The 15,709-nt window shown below is 41.7% G+C and overlaps 3 protein-coding genes across 6 annotated transcripts in view; 1 reads left to right on the forward strand and 2 right to left on the reverse strand.

The window, feature by feature from the left end:
- Positions 1–35: 35 nt before the first annotated feature.
- Positions 36–1,915, reverse strand: trappc2 (trafficking protein particle complex subunit 2). The gene is made up of 5 exons (XM_062403464.1): positions 1,764–1,915; positions 1,383–1,490; positions 1,004–1,152; positions 362–443; positions 36–282 (listed from the first exon to the last, which is right to left on the reverse strand). Exons 2-5 carry the CDS (start codon positions 1,473–1,475, stop codon positions 184–186), a joined length of 423 nt encoding a protein of 140 aa, XP_062259448.1. The 5' UTR covers positions 1,476–1,490; positions 1,764–1,915; the 3' UTR covers positions 36–183.
- A 29-nt stretch (positions 1,916–1,944) lies between these two features.
- Positions 1,945–10,061, forward strand: ofd1 (OFD1 centriole and centriolar satellite protein). Of its 2 annotated transcripts, none has more exons than XM_062403457.1 (23): positions 1,945–2,177; positions 2,267–2,404; positions 2,488–2,691; positions 2,791–2,859; positions 2,943–2,970; positions 3,066–3,173; positions 3,253–3,389; positions 3,567–3,740; positions 3,893–3,999; positions 4,107–4,226; positions 4,736–4,809; positions 4,897–4,988; positions 5,300–5,489; positions 6,182–6,312; positions 6,439–6,550; positions 6,944–7,666; positions 7,829–7,985; positions 8,091–8,182; positions 8,608–8,736; positions 8,935–9,098; positions 9,218–9,388; positions 9,480–9,550; positions 9,842–10,061. In XM_062403457.1, exons 2-23 carry the CDS (start codon positions 2,309–2,311, stop codon positions 9,885–9,887), a joined length of 3,195 nt encoding a protein of 1,064 aa, XP_062259441.1. In that variant the 5' UTR covers positions 1,945–2,177; positions 2,267–2,308; the 3' UTR covers positions 9,888–10,061. The 2 variants fall into 2 exon arrangements, with proteins under 2 accessions (XP_062259441.1, XP_062259440.1); XM_062403456.1 differs by having other exon boundaries at positions 1,946–2,177; positions 8,932–9,098.
- A 51-nt stretch (positions 10,062–10,112) lies between these two features.
- Positions 10,113–15,709, reverse strand: part of gpm6bb (glycoprotein M6Bb) — a 32,239-nt gene continuing 26,642 nt past the window's right edge. For 2 of the 3 annotated variants that reach the window (XM_062402542.1, XM_062402543.1), the window contains exons 5-7: positions 15,199–15,272; positions 15,043–15,108; positions 10,113–12,254 (exon numbers count right to left, since the gene is read on the reverse strand). In XM_062402542.1, coding sequence (XP_062258526.1) covers positions 12,105–12,254; positions 15,043–15,108; positions 15,199–15,272 — 290 coding nt within the window. In that variant the 3' untranslated portion in view covers positions 10,113–12,104. Of the gene's footprint in view, positions 12,255–12,630; positions 14,591–15,042; positions 15,109–15,198; positions 15,273–15,709 lie in introns of those variants that run through there. The other variant, XM_062402544.1, reaches the window with a different exon arrangement.

Consider the following 15,709-nt stretch of genomic DNA (forward strand, 5'->3'; position numbering starts at 1 on the left):
CCACATGCAATAAATAAACAAGCTCAGAGAGAATGTCAGACAGAAAAATCTTTATAGAAAATCCAGATTTATGTTACATTTGACAAACATGAAAAGACTATGACGCAGACATCAAACAAGTATATTAGGTATATGTACAGAGAAGAGACAACATACATCTATATCCTCCTGCATCAGATGTTGTTAACCCAGAAGATGTTTCTTTCCAAGAAACTGGACTTTCCTCTCAAAAGCTGTTGAGCGGACCGGTGCATTGATTTCGTAGAAAGGATTCATTGCAAACTGGAAGAAAGACAAAGATACATTTTTAACACTTGAAGAAAGGTTTCTTGAATATATCATTTCATATAAGACAACTTACCTTAATGTACAAGTCATATACATCATTAAAAAAGTTTTTAATTCCATCTTCTTGACGTGCGTCATGCAGCATGATGAGTCTTATATGTGGGGAAATAATTAAGGTGAACAAACCTATACCAATACATTATTTGATGTCATTGAGCATAATGAAAATGTGAATGGCTTTGAAAATAATTATAATACACTACGTAAACTAACCGATTAGATAAAGGTAGCAGTGGTAGATGAATTTTTTTTTTAATTTTCAATCTCGGAGTTCTACAATAAATGTGTAATTTGAACTCACCACAATGTCCTTAACGACTCTAGGGTGACTTCTTAGAACTGATATTTTTCCAATCAAAATGTATAAAGAAAGATATTTAATTTACAATTATTAAAAAGACAAAGAAAAACAAACTATGTTAAAGAAGCTTGGAATATGAGAGTCTCTGTTTTTTCTTTCTTTATGAATGACAACAAAATATTAAAACAGTTGATTAACAGTAAATTAATTAGGAAATCATCATTGCATCATATCTACATAACCGATTAACCTCTGAAATCAGTTCATCAAACGTGACTATACTGGCCATTCTGACATTTTTTTCCTGTAGCACTAAATATTTAAACAATCACATATTCTGCAACAGCATAAAGGATATGTCCTGCAGTGACGAAGGCAGAAACAAACCACTCGTTGAACTTGTCCACAGTTTTCAGGTACATACTGTTGGACAGCCACATGTTTTCATCCACCAGATCGAGGGCTGCATGCGCAATGAACTGGTTCAGGTGACGATGATCGTCCTGTGGTCAAAGAACACAATCGTATCCAACAAGATCATACATGAACATACACTATTAATAGTATTATTATGATTAATCCTTATGGCGCCTGACAGTAAAGACAACTGGAGATTATATGTGTACTATTATGTTCAAGTCTGTGGTTAGTTTAATAAATAAACCACAGTCGTTCCAGAAGGAAATATGCAATGAGTTAATTGATGCTGTTATTATTAACGGAGCCCCTTTACCTTGGACTCGGATTTCCCAGCTGGCAGGAACTCCATCTCAAACACGGGGTTGTCGTGATGACCAACCATGACGAAATAAAAACTTCCAGACATCGTTTCCCCTTTGACCTAGCGAAGCCAAGCGGCCATGAAATCAGTAGGAACCAAAAGAAACGACGTTAAACCATCAAATCGTTCAAAATGCCACCGTCACTATCAGCAGAAAGACTGTAAACCTCTAGCTAGCAAGCTAACCGCATCTCAACAGACGCTTGTCACCGTCCCAGTCTTTAACAGAGTCTCGTAAAGCTTGATTAACTATAACAACACTTGAAATATTACGATAATGCGACAATGACAACAAGGGCAGTGTTTTAATTTGGTCGATTTGCGTTTGTTTACCTGTCAACTTGGTTTCCTGGAGGGTGGCTCGAGAAGTCGCGGCAAGATGACGTCATAGCCAAGTTGCCAAATATACATCGTATAATGTGAATTATTGTAAAGCTGATGTGTCATTTAGTGTAAATAATTATTTCAAGACACAAATACTATACATTTTGCAATTGTAAACAAACGTTGATGCCACTCCACGGTCACATCGGTGCTCGGAGCCTAATTCTTGTATTTCTTGCGTAATCACTGTGGGACAGCCGGAACGAAAGTGTCCGTTGACGGATTGAATTGACAAGGGCACACCTCCCGGAGAGAGACGCTTTCTGGTCGTCAGGCGGGTTCATGGATGGATTATAATTGTCTTTTTTGGATCCCTGTTGCTGCAGATGTGACGAAGACAGTTGCGATATAGTCCAACTCCAGGTAAGAGAACTTAAAAGTCGCTGTAAAGTGATGTCTGTGCTCTCCAAGCCGACAATGTAAGCATCACTGTGTTGTTTTTCCTGCTTCAGCATTTCTCTTCTGTCCGGGCTCCTGCAAAACACTCTCCAGTCATGAACGCGGCCAAGGAAGACTCCCTGTCCCCGGACGAGCTGAGGAAGAGGCTCTATCAAACCTTCAAAAACAAGGGAGTGCTCGACACACTCAAAGTAAGTGGGGTCGGGATTCTTTGTGTTGTTGTCGTTGAATCTGCTCGGTGTCAGTTGCATTCATTTGTTTCTCTCGGATCCAGACTCAGCTGCGGAATCAGCTCATCCAGGAGTTAAAGCATCGTCCGTTGACCGGAGGGGAACCTGTCCCCAGACCAGTGCCCGGGAAATCTGAGCCTCTCCTGGTCACAGCGTGCAACAGCATCGTGGCTGATCATCTGAGCTCTTCGGGGTACGAGTACACCTTATCTGTGTTCTACCCTGAGAGTAGCCTCTGCAAGGAAAAGGTGAGTGGGACGTCTGCCTGTGTTGAATCCACTGTAGCATTACGTGTATAGAACATTGTTGATAACAAACAAATGTCGGCCTCTGATCCATTTTGGCAGGTTTTCACTAAAGAGAATCTTCTGCAACTTCTTAAAATTAGTCCAGAGTCATCCCTGTACAGATCCCTGGTACGTAGATACTGCGATCAACGACATTCAATATTTAGAAATAAAAATATTGTTAGTTATAATATATATATATATTTTTACAGTCTTCAAATAAAAACAACAACGATAAAGGTATGTGAAGTATTCATTTTTTCTTTAAATACAGCTGCTTCTACCACCATTTCCTGATGTAGATGAACATTGTATACTTTGTCTTTGTCATCCAGGGTTCCTGATCAGCCTTCTAACACAGCTAACACACCATCACACTCACGGCCTGTGCCATGATGCCAACACGCAGACAACAAGCACAGCGAGTTATGGAGAGTCTCTTGGTACGGGGAACTGATCTCTGACATTATATCTTAAATCCGTGCATAGTTTCTAATGTTTTCTGTCTACCTTTGATTACAGTTGACAAGATGAAAATGATTGATAAGGAATATGAGAACCTAAGCTGTAGTGGAGACAAATGGTTTCCACTCGAATCAAAACTGGCTGCATACAGGAAAGAAATCGAAGCCCAGCTGCAGGCAGAAATGAGAACACAGGTACATAAATGTTTCTACCAAGTAAATTAATAAGAAATTGTCCAAGAAAGCAGGTGTTGACCTGCTGGACACTCATATATGCAATAAATACATTCTAATTAAAAGATATTAATGCTGTATTAGAATGGCTAACATATGATCGCTAATATGTGAACATTTCTGTTTATGGATCCAAAGCTTCAACATTTTAAAGACGTTGAGATTGCCAAGGTGAAGATGGAAGAAAAGTCAAAATTTCATAAAGAATTCGATAAGCTGAAGCAAGGTATGGATAGGACTTATGAAATGAAGACAAAGGCCTTGATGGAGCGGGAGAAAAATGCCATTGATCGCTTGCAAAAACAACAAGAGGTAGGTCACTGCTTTCTTTCCCCGAAAGATAAATCACTCTTATTTCAATTGTTACTTTGTGGGTGGCTCTCAGCATCCGTATCCATTGGTTAACTCGACAGTTGCTTGAATTCAAATTTTGTGATGTTTCTTTGTGCTTCTATTTTCTTCAGATAGAAGAAAAAAACATGTATATGCAGAGACAATTGTTTCTGAAAGAAATTGAAACACAACGGAACAGAGAAAATGAGCTGAGGATGAGAATGGAGGCGTTTGAAAAGTGAGAGCTTTTTAATTTAAACAATTATTTGTCAGTAAAGGGCTGCCGTGCCCTCTCGCTGTGACCGCTGGTTCATAGAGAATCTAACTGTTGCTGTACAACAACAGGACTTGTCAAATTCACGAGGAGAAGGTCAAGACCACAGAAGAGCTGATGAGGAGGAGAGAACTGGGCGTGAGGACAATGGAGGACACGCACGACCAAAGGCTGAAGAATGAACTGTCCAGGTATTTTCACGCTGAACACGAGAATATCTCTCTTTTGCTCAAATTACACACAAGTCAGTTATATTGTCTGTTCATTCTGGTAGTTTTTTCTCTCAAGATACTCCTATTTGAAGGATAGACTCATTGTGCGTAGTGCTGGAGTAGAAACCCTACTGTGTGTGAACTGTTTGAATGTCAGTGAGAGTCCAGAAGGATTTTAGTCCTGCTTGACGGAGGCACTGTCAATAAACACACAAACAACACTCCACAGATTTTGCTTGGTGAAATGAACACCTTTTGTCTCGATCTTGCTTTTTAAACGTATGTTTCATTTGGTTCTCCATCAAAGCTGCAGAATGACTAAAGCTGACAAAAAAGAATCCTCAGTGTTAACATACCATAGATCATCCACTTGACCATGTGATTCATGGTTGTGACTGTTCATTGGTTGCAAAGAAGGAAAAAACAGTTTCTCCGATGTTTTGTCGGACCTCTTTTGAATTGTCAATCCTGTGTCTTTATGAAATTAGGTGTCAGCTTGAATTAAAAGATGAATTCCTCAAGAGAACCGAAAAACTAACGGAGAACGAGAACAGAAACAAAGGTGAGTATCTAAATTAATCTTGTGTTACTGAGTAGCTCATTACTGCCTGCTGATGTTTACAATCTTTTTTGTGTTTTTTCCTCTCAGCGGAAACGGCTCGTATCCAAAGGGAGTCAGCGATACTTGATTCCCAATTAGAGGAGCACAGCAGAGCCCGTTCAGAGCTGAGACGGCTGCAGGTGAGCGTAACTTTACATGGACACCATTATTATGTTGATCCGATGAAGACCATAGTCTGAATAAGGCACTGCCATAAAAACAACATTTTCTGATCACCTTAACATAAATAAAGTCATGGTCGGAATAAACAGTAATCAAATTAAGGCATGTGGAGTTATCCGACCTTAGTCACATTATGTGGACATGCATACGTCAAACTCACATTAGAATGTACATTGGAGTTTTCACAGCATTTTGAGATATCGGCATACATGTTATTCTGTCGCTTCATTTTTGCTTTTCTTTCAATGGCTCATCTGTTGTTGCCCAGGTGGAGCTCGACGAAGCACAGCAGCAGATTCCTCTGTTGACTCAACAGAAGGAGCTGCTGAGAGAGAGAGTGGAGACCATGAGTGACTACACCAGCTTGCAAAGAGAGAGAGGAGAGCTGCAGGGGCAGCTTCGTCTGCTACAGAAACAGCTGGATGAGGCCCAAGAGGAGAACCGGCTTCTCCATGCAGGTGAGGAGCGGCTGCTGTTTCCAAGTACCTCTCAGGGGTGTTCCCTTGCCTCAGTGTCCCCATCAGAGAATAACACGCTCAGTGTTTTCTGTCTGTCTGAAATTTGAATGTCTGAGAGTTATTGCACATCTGAGCCGAGAGATTCAGAACTTTAGAATAATTGTAGCTGCTTTTCTTTAATATTGGATAAATCCAGTTCCCACAGAGTGCTTGAGACTGGGCTCACTGTGAGCTGTGGGAGATGCAGTGTACTGCGAAGTGACACTGCTTCAGGGTCAACTTCTTGAATGCATCTTTCTAGCCAATGTGGGGTGTCTGCGCTGTTCTTGTAGCTTTCCAGACAACTCCCGAAAACGGACTGGAGGGGAGGGTAACAATGATCAGAGACAGAGGGCTGCTTGTTCCCATTGCAGAGAACCAAATTTGCTATCTCAAGGATGCACTCTATTTTCATGCGTCACGTTGTGGCAGGGGAGCAGTGGAGCCCTAAAAAAAGCTACTGTCATATGTGCTGCACCCTAACGTCCTCAGATCTGTACAAAAACATTTAAAAATGACTTGTTGAATCGTAACTTTTGCATCCCAACTAAAAGTTGGGATGCAAAAGTTTCCCAACTAAAGTGGATGCAGCATTGGGAAAAATAACCATTTCTTTTTAGATGATGTTTTGACTTTAATAACCCCTCTCTCAGATTTGAGTAAGCCGTCCAAAGAACAGCTGTCCTTGCAGTTGGAGCTTCTCAGGTTGCAGAGCGCCCGCAGACTGGATGAGGAAGAGTTCAACAGCCAGAAGCAGGAGCTGCAGGCTCAGCTCCAGAGGGAGGTCAGTCAGCCTCTCACTGAGCGTGGGAAACTTTCTGTTCAGATTATTTTTTTTTTTCGTGAAATGAAAAGTTGCTTATTTTATTTTATATTTACTTTGTCTGTGTAAATTGTGGCTTCACTGCAGGTGGAGCACTGCGCTCAGCTCAAGGCTCAGCTGATGGAGTGCGAGGAGAAGCTGCAGTGGATTCAAAACCATGTCGAAGACGTCAAGATAAAGCTTCGCCAGACACAGCAAGGTACTTTGATGAACATGTTCCCCACATCTTAGTGGGATTAGTAACTAAAGTAAAATCATACTGGTGTCGGATGTCCAGTGTATTTTGTGTTATAATCGGTGATATACCACTTCTGTATTTGACTGTGATTCCATTGTTCAGTTGAACATTAAATCGTCTTTCATGTTTCAATCAGCTTCAATCAGCCATATTGAAGTAGTAGCAATTGGGTTATAGGTATAGATGGATATAGGCAACTTTTAGAAATGAAAAAACAAACCTTCCTCTCAGAGGTTTTCTCTGCTCTTTTATGGTGTTTGGTATTCTGTACTGGTTCTCAACCCTCCTCTTGTTTGCTTTTCCGGTTCTTCCCACTTCCCCATCTCTTTTCTGTGATCCATGCGATGGTGGCAGCTCTTGAAAATGAAGTGCTGTGCAATCCCAAGCCCTCACTTGTCGAACGCTCACTGCTGGAGCTCCACGCTGACAAGCTGGTCCCGCCTGACGTATATGTGAACAGAGCTCTGCTGAGGGCCAGGGCGGGTTACGGTGATATTTGTGGAGCAGGTGGGCCCCTGCGAAGACTCAAGTCTCCCCGGAGTGACTCTCCAGACTCCGACATGGAGCTGGTGGCTGAAGCCAAGGCTCGCATCCAGGAGCTGCAGAGGGAGGCCGAGACCTTGGAGGAAGCCTACAGGAGCTACCAGCAGAGGGCAGTGCTCTCCACCATTTCTCATTTGCTTCCCCTAAGACCCCTCTCCCCACAACAGCCACATCCTTCACATCGTCCCAGCTCTCCTCCAAGGAGACATGTCTCTCACCATTCTTACGCCCGCTCCCCCCACAAATCAAAGGTTTCACACAGACCATCGTCTCCCGAAAGCTTACAAACATCCTCCTCTTCAGCGTATGACACCAGAAACACCTTACCACCTGCACAGCCAAGAGTGACCTTCCTAGAAGCCCACAACCAACCCCAGTCCACAGTTTTCACTGAGCACAGTCTCCATTCATTGACTGAACCTGTGTTTCTAAGTGATGGACACCGTCAGGAGGAAATCTCTGCTCCAACCAGACGTCTGTCCTCCACACCACAATCCCCCTCTAGGAAAAAGCTTCAAAGAGAAACTGTAGAAGGTATGCATAAATATACGCATTAGAAGTAATTATTAAATGTATCTGTTAAGGAATAAATAATGAAAGAGTCACAGCACCTTTAACACATACTGTACAAACTCTGGATGATGATCTTCCTCCCATATTTGTATCTTCTAACATGAAGTCTTTGCCCCCTGATAGAGCCAGTTGTTTCTCCAGTGCCGTTCCCAGAGCTGTCGTCTGACAGGCAGCTCCCCCTTGCCCCCCGCGAGGAGGGGGTGACCTCAGGTGACTCTTCCTCCGAGTTCAGTTCACCGCGCAGCCCTCAGCTCAAGAGCACAGCACGAGACCAGCCCAGGTACCATCTGCCATATCACTGGCAAGGACGGTGCATCATTGTCATACTCTTACACAAAGAGATAATGAATAGCAGTGCCCTCATCTGTCGCTTTTGTTTCTTCAGTCCACCACAGATGCAGCCGGTCCTCACCAGCTCCGACTCTTCCCCACAACCTGACAGAATAAGCCTTGAAGACCTGACGGGGATTTTGTCAGGTACTTAGGAATAGTATTTAGTTTTTATGTCTCTGTATAGACCTTCTCCAGTCCCCTCTCCGTCAATACAGTACATTAAAGGTGGGTCGTTGATATAAAAATGCTGTCGACAAAATCTGTAATCAAATGTGAACTTTAAATTATTTCCACATGAGGTACTTTATTGCATTTGTCCTGATAGTTTTCTTGTGATTAATTTAAACAAAATCCCAGTACCCAAATCAGCATATCCGGTGTGGAGGGTTGGGGATTTTTGAAAGGCTGCTTTTTTAATGAGTGTGTGACTGGCCTCCAAAGTGTCCTTTCAGTGGCCCCGCACAATGGTGAAGATGAAGGGCAGCTGATTATGTATTCTGTGCTGGTTCTCTGTCCCTGTTGCATTATGGTGCAGCATAAAAGATCTCTTTGTGCGTGTCTCCCTCCAGAGCCGGGCCACATTCCAGAGCTTCTCCTGGACACTGCCGTCCCTCTCACTGAGGAGGCCCCTGATGGCCCCGCTGTCCCCCGCCCACAGGACCTCCCAGAAGACCCGATGGACTCGCAGGGCCCGGCGGGTGAGTCGCTAGGCCCCAAGTCCACTGATGCATAATTGTGACCCTCAAAGGACAAGGACAGCCTTCTACTGTAAAAAAAGACAGACCTGTTGGTCCTCTACTGGTTACCATCAGTCTCATGGATCGCTCTGTACAGTCCAAACCTTAAGGAAGACAGCCACTTTACTAACAACTCATGTCTTTCCATATGTTTAGCAGAAGTCCCACAAACCACAGGTGATTCTGCAAGGGAAGAAGTGGACGAGGCTGAGGAGCAGAGGTGGGAAAGAGAGCGAAAAGAAAAATTAGAGCGAAGGCAAAGGGAGCAAGAGGAAGCACGAGAGAGGGAGCTACATGAACTTGAAAGACTAGAGAAAGAGATGGTAATGATAATCTTTCACCAAGTTCCACTAAAACTTTTCTTTCAGATCTTCACTTTGTTGGGTCTCCTGAGAAAAGTTAGTCTGATGTATGAGTCCTGACAGTGTCTTTGTCTAACAAGGTCATGCAAGAGGAGGAGCATCCAGGACAGGAAGAGGAAGACGAAGAAAGAGGGAATAAGACGGAAGGAGACAGAGAGCAGAAGGATGATGTAGAGGAGCCTGAAGGTGAAAATCCACTGGAGAAATACATGAAAATGGTCCTGGAGGCCAGAGAGAAGCAAACCACACAGGTGAGCTTGTCCCAAATGTCTGAGAATACAGAACGACTTTGCTCTCATAAAGAAAAACTTTGTTTTCAACAGTGTTTTTGTTTTTTTTCAGAGCTCCGGAAGAGAAGAAGCCGGGCACACAAGCCCAGAGGCCAAGAGTCTGTTTGAGGAGAAGGAAGACAGGTAACTTTCTCCCACAGTTATTTATATATTGACTCTAATTAAAATGTGCTGAAGCAGAGCCAAAAGAACAAAGAAAGTTCAACTGTCCTGGGTACTTACCGTCTGGACCGTGTATAAGCCGTCATAAGCCTCTTTCAAAAGCAATTTCTTTCATGATTTCTCATCATCTCTTCATCTCTATAGTAGTCTATTATTTGTTGTGGATATACATTGTCTTAAGGGTGACTTAATTGAGAAATTACTTTCTGTCCCTCGAGGCTTTTCACTGACTTGATTTTTGATTTTTCCCAGCATCACAGCATTTTCTCACAAGGATGAAGACGAAGATTTCTGGTGAACTGGACGTCCCGGACTGCAAACATGAACTCAGTCATAAGCTGATAGATCATAGAAGCTTTTCTACTGTTGTTTTAAGACAGATTTTTAGTTTTTTTTGTTATTTTTCTGTTTAATATCCATCGGATACTATTTACATTGACTGTGTATGAATAAATGCTGATCTACATTTTAACTTGCTGTACAAGAGTTTCTTTCATTCAAAAAAAGGACACATCAAAACAGAGAGGAATTATCATTTTTTATTTCCATAAAACAGTCATGTCATAAAGGGATTTCCAGTTAGACAGGAAACTGGAATGTTTATCCTTCTGGTGATTGATAGGTAGCGTTTTTTCTTTAGTTTTTCTTTTGATTCATTCAACAGGAATCATGGCGGACAAAGATGAGATGTGACAAACCCCCGCTTCATGTAGATCCATCATATAGGTCTCTGCACACCCGTGGTTATATGGTCACATTGGCATGCACACTGTAGTTGAATTTACCATTTTGCTTAAGTTTTATAAATGGCCGATGTGGCGATTGCTGTTTCCAAAAAGCTTCAGTAATTTACGGGGAAGCCCTTGACATTCACAGAAAATACAGGAAAAAAACAATATAAGACTTATAGAAGTTTGACTTGAATAAAAGAAGCTACAATAACATCTACAAGTAATCGGCTACATAAAATAGATTAATTAATCAGTTAGGAAAGAAAAAAAAGTTAACAGGCAAACACTGCCTACTAATGACATCAGTATAAATGACTGTACATCACATGTGTGTAGCTGCAGTAACAGGTTATCTCCATGCAACAAAGAAACATTATTCCTGTAACTCAACTTGCAGACAAAAGATTACACAAGTAATTATGTCAGAATCATGACAATTGCACATCAAAAAAATATGCAAATATAGAAAATTAAGAAAAGTGGTATTTTTGTCTTTAGTAAAAATAAGAAAAAATCCTGGCTCGTAATTTACAGCTCATATCTTAACATCTGTTTGGATCAACAGGTTTTTCAAAGTACCAATACACATGGGACATAGTTCTGTTTGTTTCAGTTTTCAAAACCAAGTAAGGTTTAATTCTTGGTATCGTACAGATGTTAGTTATTGGCAAGAAGCCAATATCTGTAGCTCTTTCCATCAGCAAACCTTGATTTGTCTTTTTTCACCAAACATTTAAGATATTAAATAAATCAAATATCTTTCTATGTCATTATTGGCATAGGTCCACGTTTAGCAAGTGATTCATTCTAATGAAATTACTCCTAAAAACAATCACACACCACGATGCCGTTACAATGAAGTGTGTGTGTATTTGTGTGTGTGTGAATGTGTGTGTGTGTGTGTGTGTATGTATGTGCGCTTGGTTTAATTAACAGGTACCTAAATATATACTTGTGTTAGAGGCATCTCTTTGCAGTTGAAGTGGGATTTTCATACCATAGCTTTACAAAGGGAGCAGTGTTCCAGAGGCTGTATAGTGCACACCTGAGGTAGTGTTAATGTAGGCCATGAAAGGTCTGTGCGAGTTTTACGCAGATCTATGACGAGAATTTGAACCATAACCCATAATCAACAATGAAATGATCCAGACTAATCCACTTAAGTACTTAAGTATAATGGACTTTAGAGAATACATACAATCACCATTTTTCCGACAGGATGTGACACATATTGTATAATTGACCTGTGAAGTAAAATATCTTGGACGTAAGGCCTTTCACTTGTATAATTTATCTGCATTTCTGATTGAGAAAGAGAAAAATATTTTAAATAATAATGTTGTACATTCCCTCGTGGAAAAATGGCCCCACCCGCTTAGAAAAGACAGAGCAAGACTGTAAAAAAACAAACTGCGTTGTATAAGAATAGTGCAATGTCTCAAGCTTCACCCGCAAAAAAATGGTTCTAAAAGAAGGGTGAAAGAAAATGAAATGACAACGAACAATTTGTTTTTCTCTCTCTAGAAAAATGGAAAATATAAAATCAGCATGAATGAAACTTGACATAGGAGATCTAAAACACTTCTTGGTAAGTTAGTGCAGGAAGCAACACTGATGCATTAGTGTGTTAGGAGCCTGGTTAGTACTGCACAGTGTCAGGGGCAGTTGGCAGGTTGGCTTAGCGTTGTCTTGGTCCAACAGAGCCACGGTGGTTGGCCGCAGTGTCTAATGTGTGTGTGTGTGTGTCTGTGTGTGTGTTTATGTGGCGTGTGGGTGTAATATCCTCATGTGTAGGAATTGAGGCATTCCTTTGAGCGTGAGGTGATGTCCTGCAGCTCCCGCTCTTCCTTCATTTTGATGTCTTGGTAGGCATGCATTTGACTGGCGTCCTTAAGGTAGGCCCAGTTTGCGGAGAGAATCATGAGGAAGTGGATCTGGAAGAGAAGGGTGAGGTGGATGGCCGGTGAGCATGTCAGAGAGACGCAAAGCAAGCTACAGGAGTCAGAGCTACAGTACGTACATCGTAGACACACACACAAAGTTAAAGTTCTCAGATAAAAGACCTCACACACACAGGGGGGGCGTTAACAGTTATAACGTTATTGTGATGGTCATGACTGGTACTACAGAAATGACAGTTTAGAAGGCGTGATGGTGAGCAGAGGAAGTGAGTTATACATGCAACCTTAACGCAGCTGAAAAACAATGGAGGTTAGTGCAAAGCATGAGACCCTGCTTCGTATGCATGTCGAGTCGTAAACGTCCGAAACACTGGCTTTTAGATTAATAATAAATAGACCAAGTAGGGGGTATTTTTTGTAAACAAAGATTGTTTATTTTATATAGAAAGTAAAAGCTACAGTCTTCAAAAAAAGAGAAAATTAAATATATGAAATATGGAGTATAAGTATCTATAAACAGATCAGGGAGTTCTTGGAAATGTAAGCATGCAGGCTCAGTGTTAAAGGTAAAAACAAATGGCTCTTTAATGGCACTTCGAGAGAGAATAAAAGGTAAGAAACAAAACATCAACTTCAAAGCCGAGGCCGTACCAGCATCAGCGCACTTAGGAAAAAAAAATATTACACGTGTGCTTTACTCTAAAATAGGAGAATTTCTTCTTTTGTAAAATACATGGAAATTAAAAGTGAGACTTCATGCAGAAGGATACCCCTGGTACTGGCCTAACCCTCCATCAAGTGCTGTGCTACTTACGTGCTGTTACTCTGAAATCTACAACACACACCTTAATACTGATCCGCATAATACAGTCGATAAACGCTTTTGTTTTTTTAGTTAAGTTTAGAATCTAACTGGTGACAAAAGTAAATAATACTTATTTTATTCAGTTTTTTTTTGCGTAACACTCCATGGTACCAAACATTTTAAGGCAGAGCAAATAAATCCAAGAAATAAAAGCACGAGGCACTTGGCCACTGCAGCTAGTCCGTTCACAAATGTTTTTCATCTTCACCAAAACTACTAATCTGGCAGTCAAAAATATGGCGCCTGAGAACACCTTCGATATTTGTCATCAGATGTGGACCGAGATTAATACTGTACATACTATTCATACTTTATATATCAATAAGGGCTCGGTGCGGGCTATAGCTGTGACTCAGTTCAGGGGCTGCATCTGAAGACCGGTTGCTAGGCAGCGGCACGACTAGGCTGCCCCCTTTCAAAGACTCCTTCAAATGCGTCCTTCTATCCCCGTCAAACACAAGCTCCAACAGGTAGATCCTTCCCTGGCCAAATATAAGATAAGGCCAAACCTATACGAGGGTTAACTGAGCCGCAGTGACGAACCACGTTTCAAAGAGGTAACCGCAACAGCAGGCGATGAGACGTTCAGTGCTTGAGTATCAGGCTGCCACTCAATCAAACAGCTAACGAATCGGATCACAAGGGGCATTACAACTTTCTAACTGTCCGACTTCAGTGCCGCTGCTAGGCCACAGCAGTAAGGGGCGGGACTAGCTGGTGACGGCGATCGCAGAAAGCCTCTTGTTGACTAGACCGTCTTATTTTGGTTCGGCCTTCGCGGTCTCCATGGGTCAGTTGGACCCCCTACCTCCCACAGATGCAGCCCCTGAATTGAGACACAGCTTATCTCTCGGTGAAACCTTAGAATAGTCTCGACTCTCATTTTGATTTCCTTTTTTGGAATCATGTGCAACAACCTGCACAAATATCCTACATTTAGGTTTCACAAGAGCCTCAGGAGGGAGAGAACAAATTTGCATCAGCTCCGTCTGCACTGCACTGATGCTCATCCTCTTATGCAGGGGGAAATACTGCTTAATCCTTGTGATTAAGTTGATGCCTTTGTGCAGGTCCAATCAGCTTCACACATAGGGACTGTATGTAATAACACTGGGTGGATTTCTAGCTGTGCACGTTTCTTATTAAATCAATATGTCAGTGCCAAGGAGAGCAGAACAAACCTAAACCTCCCTCTACCCTCTGAAGACAACTCTCATCTGGTGTCCTCAGACCAGCAATATCCCTGGATACCAAACGCTAAAGGAAACAGATCAGCTATTTACACTTCATGTGATTACTACTGGAGAGATTTTTTTTTTTTTCCTATTCTGGTTTTTTTTTCTTTTTAGTTCATTTGTTGTCAGTGGCAACTGTCTCTACACGGTGCAGCCTCGAACGCTGCGCCGGGCCCCTTAAGACCCTTTTAAAACTTAGTGCAGCAGTCTTCTCGACTCTTAAACTTCAAAACAGCAAAGTTATAAGTGGTAGCCATCATGTAGATCAGCTGGTGGAAGAGAGACAACAGAGAAGGATGTAAGAGAACATGCCGGTGACCTCATCACCACTAGTTAGTAAAGTGACTCATCATTTTCCAGTTGTTAAAGTATAGAGAAGTAAAGGAAAAAAATATATATTAAAAGTATAATCTTATCATATTATATTGGGGATTTTATAGTTCAAACTCAATTTTCTTTAATTACTCATTTACAAAATAGCAAGTTCAAGCTGCACCATCCTAGGGTAAAATCAGGGCCATGTGCTTCTAAGCAGATGGGAAATAGCAAATGGAACAGGAGCTGAGAAAAAGCCTGAGTAACAGTCCTTAGTGTGGGTACATAGACCATATGGGAATGACAAGAGGACCACTTCACACAGGATCCGTTGATACAAACCATGCAAAGATGAGCTAAAGACAAATAAATAAATAAGAGATGGAAAAACTAGAGGGAAACTTACCAGCGCGATCACGGTGGCTCCTGCCCCAGCGCATGCTACGATGTACAGGTGATAGGACAGGTAGAACTGCAGGAAGACAAGCAAGAGGGATTATTTCTCCATTTCCTCATGACCCACTGCTGGTGTGTGCAAGTGAAGAGGAGCGCAGCTTCTCACCTCATTGGTGTCGCAGATGTCACCTAGCGTAGATCCGCAGGCCTTGCCTGGCGTGGCATTCCATGGGATGATTCCTGCAGCCATGAAATGAAAACGTTTTCATTCCCACTCAAAAATGATGTACCAGGTGAATAATGATGCAAAAGGCCATTCGGTTAAAGGTTCAGTGTGTAGAATTTAGAGAAATCTAGTGGCGAAGTTGCTTGTTGCAGCTGAGTACCCCTCACTTCACCGTCCCCTTCCAAACATAAAAGGGAACTTGTAGTAGCTTTCAGTTGTCATAAAAACTCAAAAGGTGTTTAGTTTGCCCAGTTTGCACGACTGTAAAAAACATGGCGGTCCCATAACGAGTACCCATTTCCGATGTTGATTTAAAGTATTTCAATAAAAAGTGCTCATTCTAGGGTAAAGAAAGAACAATTCACACGATTTTGATCAAACACACTATTGAAAACATCACTAGGATTATTTTATATCCAATTTCTGCCAATAGATCCCATTCACTTATATC

This window comes from Platichthys flesus, chromosome 13, assembly GCF_949316205.1.
Source record: "Platichthys flesus chromosome 13, fPlaFle2.1, whole genome shotgun sequence".
In the NCBI taxonomy this organism is placed as follows: domain Eukaryota; kingdom Metazoa; phylum Chordata; class Actinopteri; order Pleuronectiformes; family Pleuronectidae; genus Platichthys; species Platichthys flesus.